A 20,000-nucleotide genomic window follows, 5' to 3' on the forward strand; every position below is an offset into this window, starting at 1 on the left:
CACACACACACACACACACACACACACAGTTTAGCTGGAAGTGTCACTGAGTCTTTAAGGTTCTCACATCTCCCACACAGACAGTGTTGATGGAGACGAAGCAGAAGAAGACGTCATCACATCATTTATTAAGAAGTTTCACTTTTTTATGTCTCCATAGAAACAGAATACTTTACCTGTTAAACTCATTTCTTTTATTACAGATCATTTGTATTTAACTTCTGAGACACTGAAACACTATTCAACATTTCAGAGATTTCCTCTGTGTGTGTGTGTGTGTGTGCGTGTGTGTGTGCAGCTGCACTCCAAGACACCAATTAAAGTGTCTCTGTGACTGTAATCATTATTCTGGTCTGTAATCTGAACATTCACACTGAGACCGGGGGGGGGGGGGGGGGGGGCAGTCCAACATTCTGATGAACCCTGTAGAGTCAGTTTCAGTCCCGTTGCATTCTGGGAAAGAGATGGTTCAGGGTTCCAGTTTAGTGGACTTAATGTCCCCCCAGTAACCCTAACCGTGACCCCTGAACCAGGTATGAACCAAACTGGACTCAGAGCTCATTCACATCCTGACTACATTGCCCATAATGCCTCAGTGTGCTGCCTCTTACTGCTAATGAATTTGACTCCACAGTGTCCAGCAGAGAGCGGGACAGAAACAGGAAGTCAGCTGTTTGTCACAGGAAGTGTGTTTCTGTCTGAAGCAATGGAAACACACACACACACACACACACACACACACACTTACGTAAGCAGCCTGAGAGTAAAACCTGCAGAAACTAGCCAGGGCGTAAAAATGTACACCAAGTGGCCTGTTTACATGTCTGTATTCGGTCTGTAAACTGGGCTGTAACTGGTCTGTTAACCGGTCTGTTAACCAGTCTTTAACTGGTCTGTTACTGGTCTGTTAACCGGTCTGTTGCTGGTCTGTTAAGCGGTCTGTTACTGGTCTGTTACTGGTCTGTTAACCGGTCTGTTGCTGGTCTGTTAAGCGGTCTGTTACTGGTCTGTTAAGCGGTCTGTTACTGGTCTGTAAACCGGTCTGTTGACCGGTCTGTAAACCGGTCTGTTGCTGGTCTGTTAAGCGGTCTGTTACTGGTCTGTTAAGCGGTCTGTTACTGGTCTGTAAACCGGTCTGTTACTGGTCTGTTAACTGGTCTGTTAACCGGTCTGTTAACCGGTCTGTTGCTGGTCTGTTAACCAGTCTGTTGCTGGTCTGTTAACCGGTCTGTTAACCGGTCTGTTGCTGGTCTGTTAACCGGTCTGTTACTGGTCTGTTAACCGGTCTGTTAACCGGTCTGTTACTGGTCTGTTAACCGGTCTGTTAACCGGTCTGTTGCTGGTCTGTTAACCGGTCTGTTAACCGGTCTGTTGCTGGTCTGTTAACCGGTCTGTTAACCGGTCTGTTAACCGGTCTATTGCTGGTCTGTTAACCGGTCTGTTAACCGGTCTGTTGCTGGTCTGTTAACCGGTCTGTTACTGGTCTGTTAACCGGTCTGTTACCGGTCTGTTACCGGTCTGTTGCTGGTCTGTTAACCGGTCTGTTAACTGGTGTTCTAGCAGCTGTACTGACTATTTCTGGTTCTTGAGGCGTTCTGACTTCATTTCAACATCAAAGAGAATATTTCATCACAGCCGATTGGAAACACACACACACACGAGTTGGATGTACTATCATTGTGGGGTCTTCTCTTCGCCGTCAGCCATACGCCTCATCACCATGGTTACCTCGACCGTAACCATGGAAACCCTGACCATCAGAGAGACTTTAACACTTTTATTCCTCTCACACAAAAACATGAACATGGTCCTGAACCTGGTCCTGAAGCTGGTCCTGAACCTAAACATGGTCTTGGTCCTGAACCTGAACCTAGGCGTTGTCCTGATCACACAGTAACTTTAATTTGATGTTGAACACTTGGTTTAACGTGGGAGTCAGGTTTAGTTTAGGTTTAGTTTAGATTTAGCATCGCTGCATGCTTGGCTGACATCTCGAAGTGGATGACGACGCACCACCTGAAGCTGGACCTGAACAAAACCGAGCTGCTGTTCCTCCCGGGGAAGGGCTGCCCGCCCCAAGACCGGTCCACCATGATGATACGCGTCTGCTCAATAACTGTAATGTAATTTAGGATCAGGTTTAGTTTAGATTTAGGATCAGGTTTAGTTTAGATTTAGGATCAGGTTTAGTTTAGATTTAGGATCAGGTTTAGTTTAGATTTAGGATCAGGTTTAGTTTAGATTTAGGATCAGGTTTAGTTTAGATTTAGGATCAGGTTTAGTTTAGATTTAGGATCAGGTTTAGTTTAGATTTAGGATCAGGTTTAGTTTAAATGCAGGTGCAGCTATGGTTGTGTAACTATGTATGTGTATGTGTGTGTGTGTGTGTGTGTGTGTGTGTGTGGTGTGTGTATGTATGTGGGTGTGTGTGTGGGTGTGTATGTGTGTGTGTGTGGGTGTGTGTGTGTGTGTGTGTGGGGGGGGGGTGTGTGTGTGTGTGTGTGTGTGTGTGGGGGGTGTGTGTGTGTGTGTGTGTGTGTGTGTGTGTGTGTGGGGGGGGTGTGTGTGTGTGTGTGTATGTGGTGTGTGTGTGTGTGTGTGTGTGTGCGTGTGTGTGTGTGTGTGTGTGGACTCCACAGGGAGCGATCGAGAGAAACCAGCTTCTTTATGGATTATTAATATCACCTCCGGCTACACACACAGATTGTGTGTGTGTGTGTGATCTGATACACACACACACACACACACACACACACACACACACACACACACACACACACACACACACTGGGATGGGGGGAGGGGGGGGCACAGCAGTTGGTGTGATCAAGGATGCTTCATTCACACTCCACTCAACAGTGTGTGTGTGTGTGTGTGTGTGTGTGTGTGTGTGTGTATAAACTGTTCAGAGGCCACACCCTAATCTGGGTTCACCACGGCAACAAGCATCAAAGAAATGTGACGACAGGAAGTGAAGTTAAAATAAAGCGTAGATCCTCATTAACATGTTTGTGTCCACATTCTTTGAGGTTGTATATAATGATAAATGATTATTATTATTATAATAAACTAATAATAATTATAATGACACTCATAACTGTTATTGACGTTTTCAGATCTCGGTGCTGAACGTGAACATCAACTGATAACATTTATTCTGAAAATAAGAAGAACTGAGTCAGAAAAGGAAACACATGAGTTATGAGGACACAGACATTTTAACCCTAACCCACAAATGAAAGCTGTGTTCAGGAGCAGAAGAATATTCACTCAGCAGGAACGGTTCCATGTTAACATCTGGCAAACATGAAGTTAAAAAGGAAAAGCACCATTTACAAGCTGACCCGGTTCTGGAGGGAGATGGAGTAAGGCAGCCTATTCAAAACCCAACATCTCACTCTTAATATTAAAGCACGGTCACGAACCAAGGTGGGCCCTGGTGGAAGAAACCTTGTTCTCTCCAGATTACGGATGAAGTACTGGACTACAAGTGCTAATGCAGCAACAAGAGAGACCCGGTCCTGATGTGGCTTCTGTGAGCACCATGAAGGGAAGTTGTGTGAGCAGAAAATGTCAGACTCGCCTGTTGAAAGACTCGTTCCTGATCTGCCTCCATTCACCAATGTTGGAGTTGATTATTTTGGGCCAGTTGAGATCAAGAGAGGACGTAACCTTAAAAACCGCTATGGAGTCATATTTACATGTGTGGCCTGTAGAGCAGTCCACTGCCTCCTCTGGATACTGACTCAGGTATAGATGCTTCACGCAGGTTTGTTTGTAGAAGAGGACCAGTCTCTCAATGAAGATCTGACAATGGAACCAACTGTTGGTGCCTGAAAGGGAGTTGAGCTCTTGCTGCTTTAAATCACAGGAAGATACAAGCGGCTTTTCTACAGGAAGGAATAAAGCTTCAACACACCAACGGCTTCTCATCATGGAGGTGTGTGGGAGCGCTTCATAAGGATGATTAGACGGACACTAACATCAGTCTCACATCAACAAACCCTGAGTGACGAGGGATTCATGCTGCTCTGTGTGAGGTCGAAGCCATTCTAAATCACCGGCTGATCACCAAGTTCACTGGAGATCCCAGTGATCTAGAAGCTCTGACACCCAACCACCTGCTGACAAGGAAAACCAGTCTCACCACCGACCGACCTCTACATCAAAAGATGGAGACAAGTACAGTACATCTCCGACCTTTTTTGGAAGCGCTGGCTCAAAGAATACTTCGTAAGGAGAGACGAAGTCGTTCCGGGAGACGTTGTACTTGTTGCAGATGCTACAGCTCCACGTCGTTCCTGCTTACTCCAACAAGTTCTAGAGACCCTGACAGGAAAGGACTGGTGCGATCTGCACGAGTGCAAACCAAGGCGAGCACGCTGGACGGGCCAGTGACCAAACTTTGTCTTCTACTAGTACAGGGGTGGTCAACCCGCGGCTCCCGAGCCACATGCGGCTCTTTGCCCGGTTTCATGCGGCTCTTACGTTCATATCGAAGTTTGTATTTGTGTTTTTTTAATGTGCGTGTTCGCTTCGCTTGAGTTCAATACGGTATTTTCGTCAAACGCGCATGTGCGTACCTGAAAATACCTCAAAGTTTCCCAGTAGGAGCAACATCATCTCAGTAAACAATTTGTGTCAAGTTCGCTCTCAAAATGGCAGCAAAACGAAAATATGAAGATGAACACAGGACGCTTTTAACAGAGTGGGAGAGTTTATATGTTTTTGTTGAACGTAAGGCAAGTCATTCTGCCTTATATGTCCGGCGTCATTAGCACATTTCAAAGCTTCAAATCTTCAGCTCACTTCATGCTGACATCGACCAGGAAGGGAAGTTAAACATGCGGCCTCGTGCAAAGTGTGTTCGCGTTTGTCAACAAACTGAAGCCGTTTAAGGCGCATATTCAAAAGGGAGATTTAACGCATTTCCCACTCTGCTAAAAGCCAGCGGGCAAGTCACCAGCGCCGCCCTGAATAAGCAAAGAGACAGATATGCAACACTGGTTGAAAACCTGCACGAAAGCTTTGTGGCCCGGTTCCGTGATCTACAACTGAAAAGTCCACAGATTACGTTCCTCGTCGACCCATTTAACGCCGAGACGGACTGTTTGAAAGCCCCGATAGTCACAGACGAGGATGCGGCTGAGTTGGAGATGATCGATCTTTGTGAGGAGGACCAACTCAAACCTGCTTTAAGGGACGGGACCATTGAGTTCTGGAAAAGTGTGCCAATGAAAAAATACCCCAATGTCAAACGGGCTGCGCTTAAGATGCTGTTAATGTTTGGGTCAACATACGTCTGCGAGTCTGTGTTTTCTACCCTGAAACACGTGAAATCAAAGCATCGATCTGTTCTGACTGACATGTGAAAGAATTGCTTCCAGTGGCAACAACGGAATACAAGCCAGATTTGAAGAGGATTGTTCAAGGCAAGGAATGCCAGAAGTCCCACTAAGTAACATGCATAGTAAAAGAAAAACACTATTGTAAATGATTATATTTTTGTTTGTGGACTTGGTTGAACTGAGAGCTTGTCTGTGTGAGACAGTGCACACAATGTTCATTGTTGAAAATGACTGGCCTGTGGTCTTAGGAGTCAATTTCTGTCATTATCATGTTGGTGTGTGACATTTACAATAAATCTGGCTGAGCAAAGGTATGTGTGTGTGTGAGGAAGGGATAGGGTGATGTTCATGTGTATGATGTGGCTCTTGGTCTCTGACTGGTTGGTCACCCTGGACTAGTAGCTGAAACATAACAAAGTTATTAGTGACCTCTTACCCTTAGGGGAATGTGGGGTTTTTGTTTGTTTATTCATTTTATTATGGATTTATTGGCTCCATTATATAAATATCTATTGCATTGTTTATGTCCTCCTGCCATTAACAATTAGGGGCCGGCGTGTTGGAGTCATGATGTAGTTTTGTTGTTTTCTGTTGTTGTTGGGGTTCGGGTGGGTTCACACATGCAGTTCTGACATTGAACACTGGGGGCACAGATGAGGACCAGGTGTGTGTGGACTCTCACGGTCTCATGTTATCCTGTCAAGGATCCCGCGTGTTCTGTTTTGTTGTCAATGTGCAAACGGAATAAACGGATCAACGGATCGAAGGAAGACGGCGCTCTGGACAGTAACACAACTACAATACAGTGACACACACACACACACACACACACACACACACACACACAACATGGTGAAGTTGAGTTAAACAGATGGTCGAGCAGATTGTATCAGAAATGTATCATCACACACACACACACACACACACACACACACACACACACACACACACACACACACACACACACACACACACACACACACACACACACACACACACACACACACACACACACACAGGAACGTTTGTTGATGTTCAATCTGATCTCAGACCAGTTTTCAGATTCTCTTCAGGATCTCAGTCTTCAGTCAGCTGGTTCAGGATCTGTCTTCTGGTTTTCAGACTGTGTGAAGCCGCTGAGCTAAACCTACAGATTACACACGTTGACACAGTGTGTGTGTGTGTGTGTGTGTGTGTGTGTGTGTGTGTGAAAGAGCTGATTACGCACTAATCTGAATCTGGTCTCAATCCTTCAGATTAGTCAAATGGACATGTCAGTTAAATAATCTTCATCACACAGACGATGATGTCACTGATGATGTCACTGGTGCTACTTCCTACAGGTCACATGACCTCATTCCAGAAAACAACCAATGACATCTGACAGTGGTGGCCCGTCAGGTGTTATTATCGCGTTAACTAATTAATTAACGGCGACAATTGTTTTATCGCGTGTTAACGCAGTTTTCTTTTTATTATTAAGCGACATTTTTAACACAAGAACCGACCGGCCAGCAGCGAGCGGTGAACAGCTGTTTGTGTGGCGTCTCTTCCGTCTCTTCCTGTTTCCTTCCCCTACATTCCCCTGGGTCCTAAGTCCCTCCATGTACAGCTTCTTATCAAACACACACACATATTACGCTAATCAGCGTAGCATAGTGTCTGACCAACATACCAACAAAAAGCACGAAAGAAATGATTCATTACATTATTGTTTTAGAGTTTTTAAAGTGTTTAGTTTGTAATATGTATAATAATCACATCATTTAGTTATCACTACTGAGAATTTAACAAACATAACAACATGACGTAGATAGGTTTCAGGTTTCAAGATGTATATTTAAATTCATCTCTGACACACATGAAGATAAAGTTGTGAACACGTCTGAATATCTATGATCAGAATCATTATAACTGTTTACTAGCTGTTTATAGCTGTTTACTACAGCTGTATGAACACAAAATAAACTGATTTGGCTGTGATTTAACGGCAATAAACCGACAAAAAGGGACTCCGTAATAACTACGTAATGATGCCGATTTGTACTTGTTTTCTCAATGAAGCTCGGATCGATCGGTGCTAGGCTAAGCTAACATTATAGCAGCTCCATCAACACTCAACATAACGTCATCTAGACGTAAATACGGCAGCGTCTGTTCATAGTTTGCACCGTATGGTTTACACACACACATGTCTACACGATGTGAGGGGTCGTAGAGCTCTGGGTGAACACAGACGGATACAGGATTTATTTCCTGATTCGACAACGGCAGGAAGTCACTGATGACGGGAGAAACATCTCAATGCTGATAGGCTATCGCGCCACAGCGTCACGCCATTTTTTCGGTTGGAAATTAATGCTTTGTTTTTTTATCCAATTCATCGATTAATCGAAGAAATAATCGACAGATTAATCGATTATTGAAATAATCGTTAGTTGCAGCCCTAATTATAACTGCTGCTGTGTGAAGAGAATAATGCTGTTAACAAGAACCTGATGTGTTTAAAGTGTTTAAACCAAATGTTATTGAATAAACTACTTTTGAATTCATTATTGAACTTTGCGCATAACAATGCGATTAATCGCAAAAAAATCATGCGATTAATCGCGATTAAAAATTGTAATCGTTGCCCAGCACTAATTAAATATTTTTCCTGTTAGCTTATTTTCTCAGTGCACAGCTACTGTCTACCAGGCCGACCAAGAAACAGGAGAGAGCAGATACTGAATCTTCAAATGGTCGTCCTCCCTGGAAGAGGAAATCACACCCTCAGGATGAGGACGACTAACAGAACTCCTCCTCAACCCCGCACTCAGCCGGACAAAGCCAGCAAAAAACCTCCACAACAACCAAGCCTACAACTTCAAAACAGATTTGCTCCATTGTCGCAGGATCCTAAATCTCCATCTGATGACCTGGATAAGCAGCTATCTTCTCAAACAGGGTAAGAACTGAGAGTAAATGTGAGAGTAAAAGGCCGCAGGGAACACTAATGACTGGACCTGAGACTCTGATTGTTGGTGATGATGCTGTAAAAGATGTCAGAACGATGTGCAGCAAGAATACCAAAATACTCTGCTTTCAGAAAGATATGGTCTCGAACATGAGAGACAAAATCCTGGACATCGTGGCCGACCATCCCACGGTGAAAAACATCATCGTGCAGACAGGAAGCTGTGATATTGTGAAACAACAGTCTGAAGTTCTGAAGTTCTGAAGCGAGACTTTATTGATCTGTGAAACACAGTCAGCTCTGTGAAGGCTGAGGTGTCTTCCACCAGAGGAGGAGGTGAAGGATGCAGCAGACTGCACTGAACAAATGGCCATTCAGTACATTTTATTTTTGAGCTCCAATCCACCTGCATGCAATCAATTTGCCTCCTTTTTTACTGAGAAAATTGAGAAAATTAGACGAGCAGTCCGTCCTCCACACCACCCACAGGAAGTGATGTCATCTCTGAATAACGTTCACATATCATGACACCATTTCACTCAATCGACCGTAGAAGCCTAGAAGACATTATACAACATGTGAAGTCGTCCTCCTGCTGCTGATATTCTACCAACACACTTCAAGCTGCATGACCTCTGACCTTTACAGACTGTAAACACGTCTCTTCTCTCAGGCTAAACACAGCAGTTATTAAAGCGCTGCTGAAGAAGGATGTTTAGACTTTAACTATGAAACATGATCGGCCGATATATACAACTTCTTGGCCGTAAATAATGTTCTGATGTCTCCAGTCAGGCTTTGGACACCACAGCACTGAAACACAATGAATCTCAGTCTGAGTGTTACTGGATCTCAGTGCTGCAGTCCACACGGTGGACCAGGACTTACTGCTAGAAACACTGAACATCTGTTTGACTCTCACAGCTCTCAGCTGGTTGGAATCCTACTTGAAGGACCGAGAACACTTTGTGTCTGCAGCTCATCACACATCAGAGCTGACTGAAGGACATGTGGTGTTCCCCAAGGTTCCACACTGAGGCCTCTTCTGTTCCACGTCTACATGCTTCCACCGGCTCACATTATGGAGAACAACAGAGTGTGTTACCATGACTATGCAGACGACACACACATCCACACAACTCTATCACAGAGGACTATAATCCCGTACGAGGTGAATGCACTGAACACATCAACAACTGGAGGAACCAGAACGTTCTTCATCAAACAAAGATCAAACAGAAGTCATGTTTTTAGTTCCGAGGACCAACGACTGAAAGTCAGCGCTCAGCTTCAATCACTGATGTTAGAAACCACAAACCAAGCCAGAGATCTAGGAGTAGTTCTGGACTCAGACCTCAACCTGAACAGCATATCAAGACTATGACATCATCAGCCTCCTATCACCTGAAGACCACATCAAGGACTAGAGGACTCATGTCTCTACAGGATTCATCTTCAGGAGACTGGACTCCTGTAACGGAGTGTTTACAGGTCTCTGGAACAAGTCAATCAGAACGCTGCAGCTGATCCTCACTAAGACCAGGAAGAGGATCACATCAGTCCAGGTCTGAGGTCTTTGCACTGACTTCCTGTCCAACAGAGACTTGACTTTAAAGTCCTGCTGTTGGTTCATAAAGCACTGAATGGTTTAGAGCCAAAACACATCTGATGTGCTGCTACCTGATGAACCATCCCGACCCCTGAGGTGGTCTGGACCGGTCTACTTCCTGTTCCCAGAGTCACAACTAAACATGGAGAAGCAGCGTTCAGGTGTTCTGCTCCACATATCTGAACAAAGGTCTGCTGAGACCCTCAGCTGCTTTAGATCCAGACTGAAGACTTCTCTGTTTGCTGCCTTTAATTCAACACATTCAAGGATATTAATACATTTCTGCATTTTACTGCTGTATTTTATATCCTACACTGCTTTAGTGTTTTAATGACTGTTTTTAATGTTTCAATCGATGTTCTTCATTGTTTTTAAATCTCCTTTTCTTTTGCCTCATGTTTTAATGCTTTTAATGGTTTTATGTGAAGCGCTTTGAATTACCTTGTTGTTGAAATGTGAGATACAAATAAACTTGCCTTGTCGTTTATCCAATCAGATTTCACCTCTATGTCTCTAGGTAAGAGGAGAGGCCTGCTGGCCTTTGCATATTAAAGTATATGGGGACGATATTGTTGATTGTCTTAGTATTCAACCAATCAGATCTTTAGTTTGACATGTTGGGCGTATTCTTTGAGGTGTCAGAGCATTCTAGGTAGTCTACGACTACGTCAGCATTAACGTGCGCCGTGATTGGTCAGTGGGCTAGCGTGACTGTTGTCAAACTGAAGCAGCTAGCAGAAGCCTTTCTGGAGATGGACATTTACAGAAAAACTGGACATCGTAAGAAAGGGTTGGCCAACCCCAAAGCCAGCAGCCCTGACCCCTGACCCCTGACCCCTGACCCGACTCGAGTCTTTTTTCTGCTCGCTCGCGAGTAGTTTTTCTTTTTGACAGTAAGTGGGCGGACCCAGTCTCCATTGTCTGATCCCTCAGTCCAGAACCCTCAGTCCTGAACCCTGAGTCTTAGTCCAGAACCCTCAGACCAGAAACAATGACTGGTCGACTGGAACCAATCGATCTGATCAAACTATTAAAATGATCAAACACACAATGTCAAATTCTGACGAAATATGTAACAAAGTCACAAAGTAGCAAAAATAACCCTTTGAAGGAATTCTGGGTAATTCTCTCTGGATGTATTTACAGATAAAATGTTCTTATTAAAGACTAACGATGTATAGATGAATTCAACAAGAAGCTACTACTGATTCTTATTATTGACATATTTGTTATGTCATGTGAGCATTTGTTTTGTTCACTTTGTGACTCTGAGCAGGTTCTTCTTCCTGTGTGTGTGTGTGTGTGTGTGTGCGTGTGTGTGTGCGTGTAACGGGTGTTCCCAGTCTGTCCTGGCTCAGCCCGCGGCCTCATACTGAATAGCTGACATTCCAACACACACACACACACACACACACACACACACACACACACACACACACACACACACACACACACACACACACACACACACACACACACACACACACAAAACGAACTAAAGTAAAAACCGGATTTAAATCTCAGTACATTCGGCTCGATCACAACCCACCGACCAGACACCGTGACAGAAAGCGGAACTTTGAGACTCGCTGCTCCGCTGCGTCTTTAACGGCCGTTTGAACTCAGAGCGCACAACCGGACGTGAAAACTCACAATGACTCAAACAGTTACGGCCGAATAAAAGATCGTCTCGAGAGGTTCCATAAAATACATTCAGTCGTTTCTCTCCGCTGTTAGAAAGCAAAGAACAAGCAGAACATTTAAACAGTCGGATTTGTAAACGGAGTCTGGCGCGTCGCTGTCAGACACGCCTGACTCACACACGCTCCTTCCTTCCTGCAGCAGCTGCAGCTTCGGGACGAGTTAGAGCCTTAAAGGGGTCAGCGTGATCCGGGTAAGACTCACCTGAGCACGGGGATCAGTCCACCTGGTCCGATGAGACCTCCAGAAACCCTCAGAGTCCGGCAGAGACACGAACCTGCACGATCCGCACCGAGAGCCGCTCAACAGGTCCAGAGACCCCGCCCCACTCCGCGCAGCGCCGGGGGGCTTTTCTACCGCTCCTCAGCGGGGAATCGAACCGACAAAAACTGCTGCGTCACGTGTGATACTATATATACAGTATATACAGTTTATCTATACTATATATATATATATATATATATATAAACATGACTCAGCCCCAACTATAAACCTGAACCAGCCCGAACTATAGACGTGAACCAGCCCTAACTATAAACCTGAACCAGGCCTAACTATAAACCTGAACCAGGCCTAACTATGGTTCAGGTTTATAGTTAGGTCTGGTTCAGGTCTATAGTTAGGACTGGTTCAGGTCTATAGTTAGGGCTGGCTCAGGTTTATAGCTAGGGATGGTTCAGGTTTATAGCTAGGGATGGTTCAGGTTTATAGTTAGGACTGGTTCAGGTCTATAGTTAGGACTGGTTCAGGTATATAGTTAGGACTGGTTCAGGTCTATAGTTAGGACTGGTTCAGGTTTATAGTTAGGACTGGTTCAGGTCTATAGTTAGGGCTGGTTCAGGTCTATAGTTAGGGCTGGTTCAGGTCTATAGTTAGGGCTGGTTCAGGTTTATAGTTAGGACTGGTTCAGGTCTATAGTTAGGGCTGGTTCAGGTCTATAGTTAGGGCTGGTTCAGGTCTATAGTTAGGGCTGGTTCAGGTTTATAGTTAGGGCTGGTTCAGGTCTATAGTTAGGGCTGGTTCAGGTTTATAGTTAGAGCTGGTTCAGGTTTATAGTTAGGGCTGGTTCACGTCTATAGTTCGGGCTGGTTCAGGTCTATAGTTAGGGCTGGTTCAGGTTTATAGTTAGGACTGGTTCAGGTCTATAGTTAGGACTGGTTCAGGTCTATAGTTAGGGCTGGTTCAGGTTTATAGTTAGGGCTGGTTCAGGTCTATAGTTAGGGCTGGTTCAGGTCTATAGTTAGGGCTGGTTCAGGTTTATAGTTAGGACTGGTTCAGGTCTATAGTTAGGGCTGGTTCAGGTCTATAGTTAGGGCTGGTTCAGGTTTATAGTTAGGGCTGGTTCAGGTTTATAGTTAGGGCTGGTTCAGGTTTATAGTTAGGACTGGTTCAGGTCTATAGTTAGGGCTGGTTCAGGTTTATAGTTAGGACTGGTTCAGGTCTATAGTTAGGGCTGGTTCAGGTTTATAGTTAGGGCTGGTTCAGGTCTATAGTTAGGGCTGGTTCAGGTTTATAGTTAGGGCTGGTTCAGGTCTATAGTTAGGGCTGGTTCAGGTTTATAGTTAGGACTGGTTCACGTCTATAGTTCGGGCTGGTTCAGGTCTATAGTTAGGGCTGGTTCAGGTCTATAGTTAGTGCTGGTTCAGGTCTATAGTTAGGGCTGGTTCAGGTTTATAGTTAGTGCTGGTTCAGGTCTATAGTTAGGGCTGGTTCAGGTTTATAGCTAGGGATGGTTCAGGTTTATAGTTAGGACTGGTTCAGGTTTATAGTTAGGACTGGTTCAGGTCTATAGTTAGGGCTGGTTCAGGTTTATAGTTAGGACTAGCAGTCATAATATTTCTATCAATATTATACATTGAATATGTTGTACCTGTTAAGTTGTTCATTCTGTAAACATGACATCATCCTGATCGAGGGTCCTCTTTTGTTTCCTGGACCGATGTGAGGGTCTAAGGTCAGAGGATGTCATATCTGTACAGATTGTAAAGAACTCTGAGGAGAATTTGTGTAATTTACCATAAATATGAATATTTATAAAACACAAAACTCCAAGTCATTTGTTTTCTGTTCCTTCATGGTAACTTTATTTTGAAAAGCACTGGACAAATAGAGGTTTTCATTATTACTGAATAAAGTCATCACCATTGATACAAACATCTCGAGATAGATAAAATATAGATTTTACAAACAATAAAATATTTAATTGGCACAAGTGAACCTGAGTCATGTGACTAACCATGGAACCATGACATCACACAGGATGCCTTCAGGTATAGAGCTGAGTGTAGGTCACCTGTGTTCTCAGCCAATCACAGCTGAGCAGAGTCATTGATCCACTGATGATCATTGATCACGTTTTAATTATGCTGCATTAACCTGGAACCAAAACACATCACTCTGTTATGTGATGTCAATATTATAGCAATAGTACACTAATCATAATAATTAGTGCTGGGCAAGTTAACGCGTTATTGTCGCGTTAACGCATTAATTAATTAACGCCGACAATTATGTTATCGTGCGTTAATGCAGTCGGTCGATCCGCACGCGCGCACGCGCACGCGCGCGCGCGCGCGCACACACACACACACACACACACACACACACACACACACACACACACACACACACACACACACACACACACACACACACACACACACACACACACGCGCAGCTTCCTCATACTGCGCGTTACTGCCACGGTACAGACTACAGGTTCCATGCTTCACCTACATTCCCCTGGGTCCTAAGTCCCTCCATGTACAGCTTCTCATCACCCTCTATGTACCAACGTACATTTATAACAAACACCACACATGTTACGCTAATCAGCGTAGCATAGTGTCTGACCAACATACCAACAAATAAATGATTAATTTAAAAAAATATTTAATATTTTACCTTAGTTTAAGATGTATATTTAAATTCATCTCTGACACACATGAAGATAAAGTTGTGAACACGTCTGAATATCTATGATCAGAATCATTATAACTGTGTTATAACTGCTGCTGTTAACAAGAACCTGATGAGTTTAAAGTGTTTAAACCAAATGTTGTTGACCTTTAGTTCATAGAGCAGCACTTTAACATAGAAGAGCTCAACACACTACTTTAGATTCATTATGAACTTTAACATAACAATGAGATTAATCGCGATTAATCGCAAAAAAATCATGTGATTAATAACAATAAAAAATGTTAATCGTTGCCCAGCACTAATAATTAAACACAATATGTGACACCAGTCTACCTCCATCTGCTTCACTGTAAACGTTAAATAGTTTAAATATTTTAACTTCAAACAAAGTGAAAATATTGAAACCGTATAAATCAATAAGTTGAGGTATTTGGATGCCGTCGTGTGATTCCAGGTGAAAACAGAATATATATTGATCAGTATGTGATTATATTCATAGTTATTAATCTATTTATTGATCAGAATGTGATTATATTCATAGTTATTAATCTATTTATTGATCAGAATGTGATTATATTCATAGTTATTAATCTATTTATTGATTATTCTGGTCAAAAGGAGAACCGTCACAGACCAGTTCACCTGAGGAGAGACTACTCTTCTTCTCCTCCCTCTCCTCCTGTCTGTCTCTCTCCCTTTCTCCTCCTCTCCCCTCTCATTCCTCCTCCTCTCTCTCCTCCTCCTCCTCTCTCTCCTCCTCCTCCTCCTCTCTCTCCTCCTCCTCCTCCTCTCTCTCCTCCTCCCTCTCCCCCAGCAGGACACACAGTTCAGTGAGTCTCTGTTGCATCTTGGGAATCCCGGACAGCTGATTCTCCAGACGTTGTTTCTCGTCCTGAAACAGGAAACGCATGTAAACAGAGTGTTGGGACTTCATGTGGTGTGAACACAGAGTAGAGAGTGAGGCCTCCAGGAGGGTGAACTAGACCCCATCAGACGATAAGTCTCACCTACGTGTGAATTTTGTTCCAAACTCAACTCTGAGATCTCATTGGACGAGAGCCACAGACTCCACGAACAAGGATTCCATGTTCTACGGTCTGACGTCACCGAATCTATAAAAAACAGCATCAGCTCGAGCTCATCGCCGTCCTGTCTGACTCGAGTGGATGAAAGGAGGCACGACGTCGTTTTTAAGAGGAGAACAGTTCTTAACTTCGCTGGACGGTCAACAGACGGTCTGTTTGTTTGGATCCTGGAGGAGAGAACGGATAACTTCTATGACCCGTTCTTTCCCCGTTAATATCAACATGTTTCCGGTTGTAGGACGAGAATTCCCTTCACTTCCAAGAACCCAGAGTTTAACCATGAAACTCGAAGAACCACATCAACCAGTAAGAGGCTTGTGTCTGGGCAGAGTTAGGTCATCGTGCGTTTATTACCTTGTTTTGTGTTGTTTAAGTTTACTGAATTGTTATAATGTGTTCTGTTTAGAAACTCCTGTTGTGTTCCATGCTGCTGTAATAGTGTTAGATCATCACTGTGAGTGAGGTTGGTAAATGTGACTTTATCAGTTAAAAGATCAGAACCACGGCTGAATCTGAGTTTCTGTGCGATACATTTGAATCTCTGTATTTTACTGCGACGGTGAGGATCTGCCTTGTTTTGAGTGTTCCTTTAGGTTTAGCTACTCATCTCAGACCTCTATCGTGGCCCCACCACTATTCTTAGTCTTACATTACATGATACATTTTGGGGTAGGATCTCGCTTCCCCCCACACACACACTCACCACAGGTTGTTTGTTGATTTTAGATAGCATGCTCATTATTGTATAATAGTTGTTGTTAGTTTTAGATATTATTTGATTTGATCATTATTATTAGAACTTAATAAACTCTGTTATACTTTCAAGAGCAGCTTTCTGTGAATACTTTGTGTATGTTCATGAGAACTCATGAGGACTCATGAGGACTCATGAGGACTCATGAGTTCTCATGAGGACTCATGAGGACTCATGAGGACTCATGAGGACTCATGAGGACTCATGAGGACTCATGAGGACTCATGAGGACTCATGAGTTCTCATGAGGACTCATGAGAACTCGAGTGCAGTCACAGGACAGGAAGTGAGGATGGTTTGATTTAAACACCAGAGACAGACCTGCAGAGAGAGACGGGTGGACGCATCCAGAGGTTCAAACTTCCACCCTCCTTCTCCATCAAACTGAAGCAGGTGAGAGTGGTACTTCCTGTTGGAGGAGGAAGAGGACAAAAACACTGAACAACATTCACACCAGTCAAACACTATCACCCTATAACCTCTAACAGTCTTTATAACACGTACTATGTTACTATCAATAACCTCTAACAATACATATACTATATATTATATGTATTTAATGATAACACAAACTGTGTGTGTGTGTGTGTGTGTGTGTGTGTACTGACCACAGAGAGGGTCTGTGTGTGATTGACAGCAGAGCTATCCCAGCATCCTTTGCAGCCTGGAAGATGCTTCCCTCCACGTCGATGCTCACGGCGCTTGTACACTCATCCAGCAGAGCGTACCGAGGTCTGGGGGGAGAGACAGACAGAGAGAGAGAGAGAGAGAGAGAGAGAGAGAGAGAGAGAGAGAGAGAGAGAGAGAAACAGAGAGAGAGAGAGAGAAACAGAGAGAGAGAGAGAGAAACAGAGAGAGAGAGAGAGAAACAGAGAGAGAGAGAGCGACAGAGAGAGAAACAGAGAGAGAGAGAGAGAAACAGAGAGAGAGAGAGAGAGAGAAACAGAGAGAGAGAGAGAGAGAGAAACAGAGAGAGGTTAGGCAGCAGAGGTTCTCAGAGACCAGGACCACAGATCCACTGGTAGATCCAGACCTTCAGACTCCTGGTAGCTGTCTATATACAGGACTGTACACAAAATAAAGAACTTTATCACAATATTCTAATTTTCTGAGACAGTCCTGTATATATATATATAAAGACTGTGTATATATAAAGACGGTATATATATATATATATCTAGGGGCGACTAGCTCACTAGCTAAGAGGGTTGTCTGGTAACTGGAAGGTTGACGGTTCGATCCTTGGCTGGATGTGTTCTGAGTCAAAGTGTCCTTGAGCGAGACACCTGCAAAGCCTTCTCTGCTGGCCTAAACACAATCACAAAGTTAGAGCTATTTTATAATTTAATACGTTTTCTTAAATACACTACAAGTATTATAATTTATAAAGATATTGTTCCCATCATCTTATGTTCTCATTGCACAGCTACTGTGCTCCTCAGCTGCTCTGCTTCAGTGCAGCTTGTTTTAAGTAGAGCTTTGATCCAATCAGAGTTCACCTCTGTGTCTCTAGGTAGAAGAGAGGCCCCAGGCCTGCAGACTCACCAGTGAATCCATGTGCAGGTTAAGTGAATGGGGACGATGTTGTTGATCGTCATAGTGTTCAACCAATCAGATCTTTAGTTTGACATGTTGGGCGTATTCTTTGACGTGTCAGAGCTGCTAGCTGGCCTACAGCTACGTCAGCATTAACACACAGCTCAGTTTTCAGGTGCAGCTCTGCAGTGAGGTGCAGCGTGAGCTGTGATTGGTCAGTGGGCGAGCTCGTGACTATTGTGAAACAAAACTTAACATCAGAGGCTTAGTCTGAGTAGTAAGAGTTCAAATTGAAAGATATGGAAGAAATGATGATATTTTATGCATTTTGGTTGGTGTAGATTATTTTATTTTTTTACACTCAATGACTGAAATTGGAAGTGAAACGGATTAGTGAGTTGGGATTTAACTGTGGGATTAAACTCTTTGTCAACAAAGAAAGGAGGATGGAGTTTGTCTTTAAGTGAACAGCATTTGGTAAGTCAACTGCGTTTGTTTTTTTACATCTAGTATCTGAATAGCTCTTGAGTGTGTAGCAGAACACGTGTTGCTGCTGCTGTTTTTCCGTTAAGCTAGTTAGCCTAGCCTCCCAGAACACTTGCGGGGCCTCAGCTGTGTTTGTTCCGGTTCAGAGGTCACACAGTCCGCTGTCTCCTTGTGAGCGCAGGAAACATTATATTTCCTACAATTTAAGCTTCTGCATTTTCCAAATACACTAGTATTATTCAAACGTTTTGTTCGGTTTGTAAGCCTCGTACGAACAGTTTAATACGAATATGTAACGTTACAGCCCAAGAAACGAATAATAACCCTAGCTGTGGCGCCATCATGTGGTTATAAGGTGGTATTTCAGCAGTGAAGGCCCAGGTATAAAATGCACGGCCCACCACTGCTATGATATATAATAATATATAAGTTACAACTATGATGTATAATGTTAAAGTACCGGTGGTAGAACATGCGAGCCATCCCCATCCTCTGTTTCTCTCCTCCAGACAGAACGTCTTTCCAGTCGCTGACCGACTCCCAACCTGAGGAAATATCACAGTATCAATCACAGTACTACATGAAGTACTACTGTTAGAGCAGATATGTAGTAATAGTACACACTGACCTCCCTCTCTGTCCAGGATGTAGAGCAGGTGGACCGTCCCAAGGATTTCCTCCAGACCTGAATCTGTAAGTCCTCTCTGGACCATCTCCTCCACCGAGTCCGGGTAGATCACCTGGTCTCTAAGGGTCCCCTCTGACATGTAGGGTCTGTACAGAACATAGTACGACATCATTACTACAGTACTAGTATTAGGTCCATTGTTGGGGTGGGCTCAGGTTTGATATACTGATCTCCTCTCTCTCCATCTGTATATGTCCCATTACAGGTTGAATAGTAGTAGTAGTAGCAGTAGTAGTAGTAGTATTAGTAGCAGTAGTAGTAGTAGTAGTAGTAGTAGCAGTAGTAGTAGTAGTAGTAGTATTAGTAGCAGTAGTAGTAGTAGTAGTAGTAGTAGTAGTAGTAGTAGTAGCAGCAGTAGCAGCAGTACTAGTAGTAGCAGTAGTAGTAGTAGCAGTAGTAGTAGTAGTATTAGTAGCAGTAGTAGTACAGTAGTAGTAGTAGTAGTAGCAGTAGTAGCAGTAGCAGCAGTAGCAGCAGTACTAGTAGTAGTAGTAGTAGCAGTAGCAGCAGTAGCAGCAGTACTAGTAGCAGTAGTAGTAGCAGTACGAGCAGCAGTAGTAGTAGTAGTAGTAGTAGTAGCAGCAGTAGCAGCAGTACTAGCAGCAGTAGTACCTCTGTGGGATGTAGAACATGTACTGTGGATCTGGACGGTACAGTACTCCTCCATAAACAGGCCACAGTCCACTGAGGATCCTGAACAGAGAACTCTTGCCACAGCCGTTTGGACCTGTGATCAACACATTCATCTTCTCGTCCACCTGAGAGACACAGAGACAAGATGTAAAGAAAAGAAAAAACACAAAGTCCTGCTGATGGACATGATGTGTTTCCCTCTCTCTGTTGCCGGGCAGATTAGCAAGTGTCAAGGTTGTGTCAGCTTTGGTGTTCTTCTAAGAATTAAACTCTCAGTTTCAG

At 43.7% G+C, this 20,000-nt stretch overlaps 2 protein-coding genes across 3 annotated transcripts in view; both read right to left on the reverse strand.

Moving 5' to 3' along the window:
* Nucleotides 1–11,929, reverse strand: part of plxnb3 (plexin B3) — a 70,023-nt gene extending 58,094 nt beyond the window's left edge. For both annotated transcript variants that reach the window (XM_079176526.1, XM_079176527.1), the window contains exon 1: nucleotides 11,819–11,929. The gene's annotated coding sequence lies outside the window, so the exon portion shown is untranslated. The remainder of the gene's footprint in view (nucleotides 1–11,818) is intronic.
* A 3,322-nt stretch (nucleotides 11,930–15,251) lies between these two features.
* Nucleotides 15,252–20,000, reverse strand: part of abcd1 (ATP-binding cassette, sub-family D (ALD), member 1) — a gene marked incomplete at its 3' end in the record, with an annotated part of 16,717 nt that continues 11,968 nt past the window's right edge. Inside the window, exons 12-17 of the mRNA XM_079175159.1 lie at nucleotides 19,698–19,843; nucleotides 19,026–19,171; nucleotides 18,858–18,942; nucleotides 16,984–17,109; nucleotides 16,697–16,784; nucleotides 15,252–15,428 (exon numbers count right to left, since the gene is read on the reverse strand). Of these exons, the coding sequence (XP_079031285.1) occupies nucleotides 15,252–15,428; nucleotides 16,697–16,784; nucleotides 16,984–17,109; nucleotides 18,858–18,942; nucleotides 19,026–19,171; nucleotides 19,698–19,843 (768 nt within the window). The remainder of the gene's footprint in view (nucleotides 15,429–16,696; nucleotides 16,785–16,983; nucleotides 17,110–18,857; nucleotides 18,943–19,025; nucleotides 19,172–19,697; nucleotides 19,844–20,000) is intronic.

The sequence above is a fragment of the Pholis gunnellus genome (assembly GCF_910591455.1).
Source record: "Pholis gunnellus genome assembly, chromosome: 2".
In the NCBI taxonomy this organism is placed as follows: Eukaryota; Metazoa; Chordata; class Actinopteri; order Perciformes; family Pholidae; genus Pholis; species Pholis gunnellus.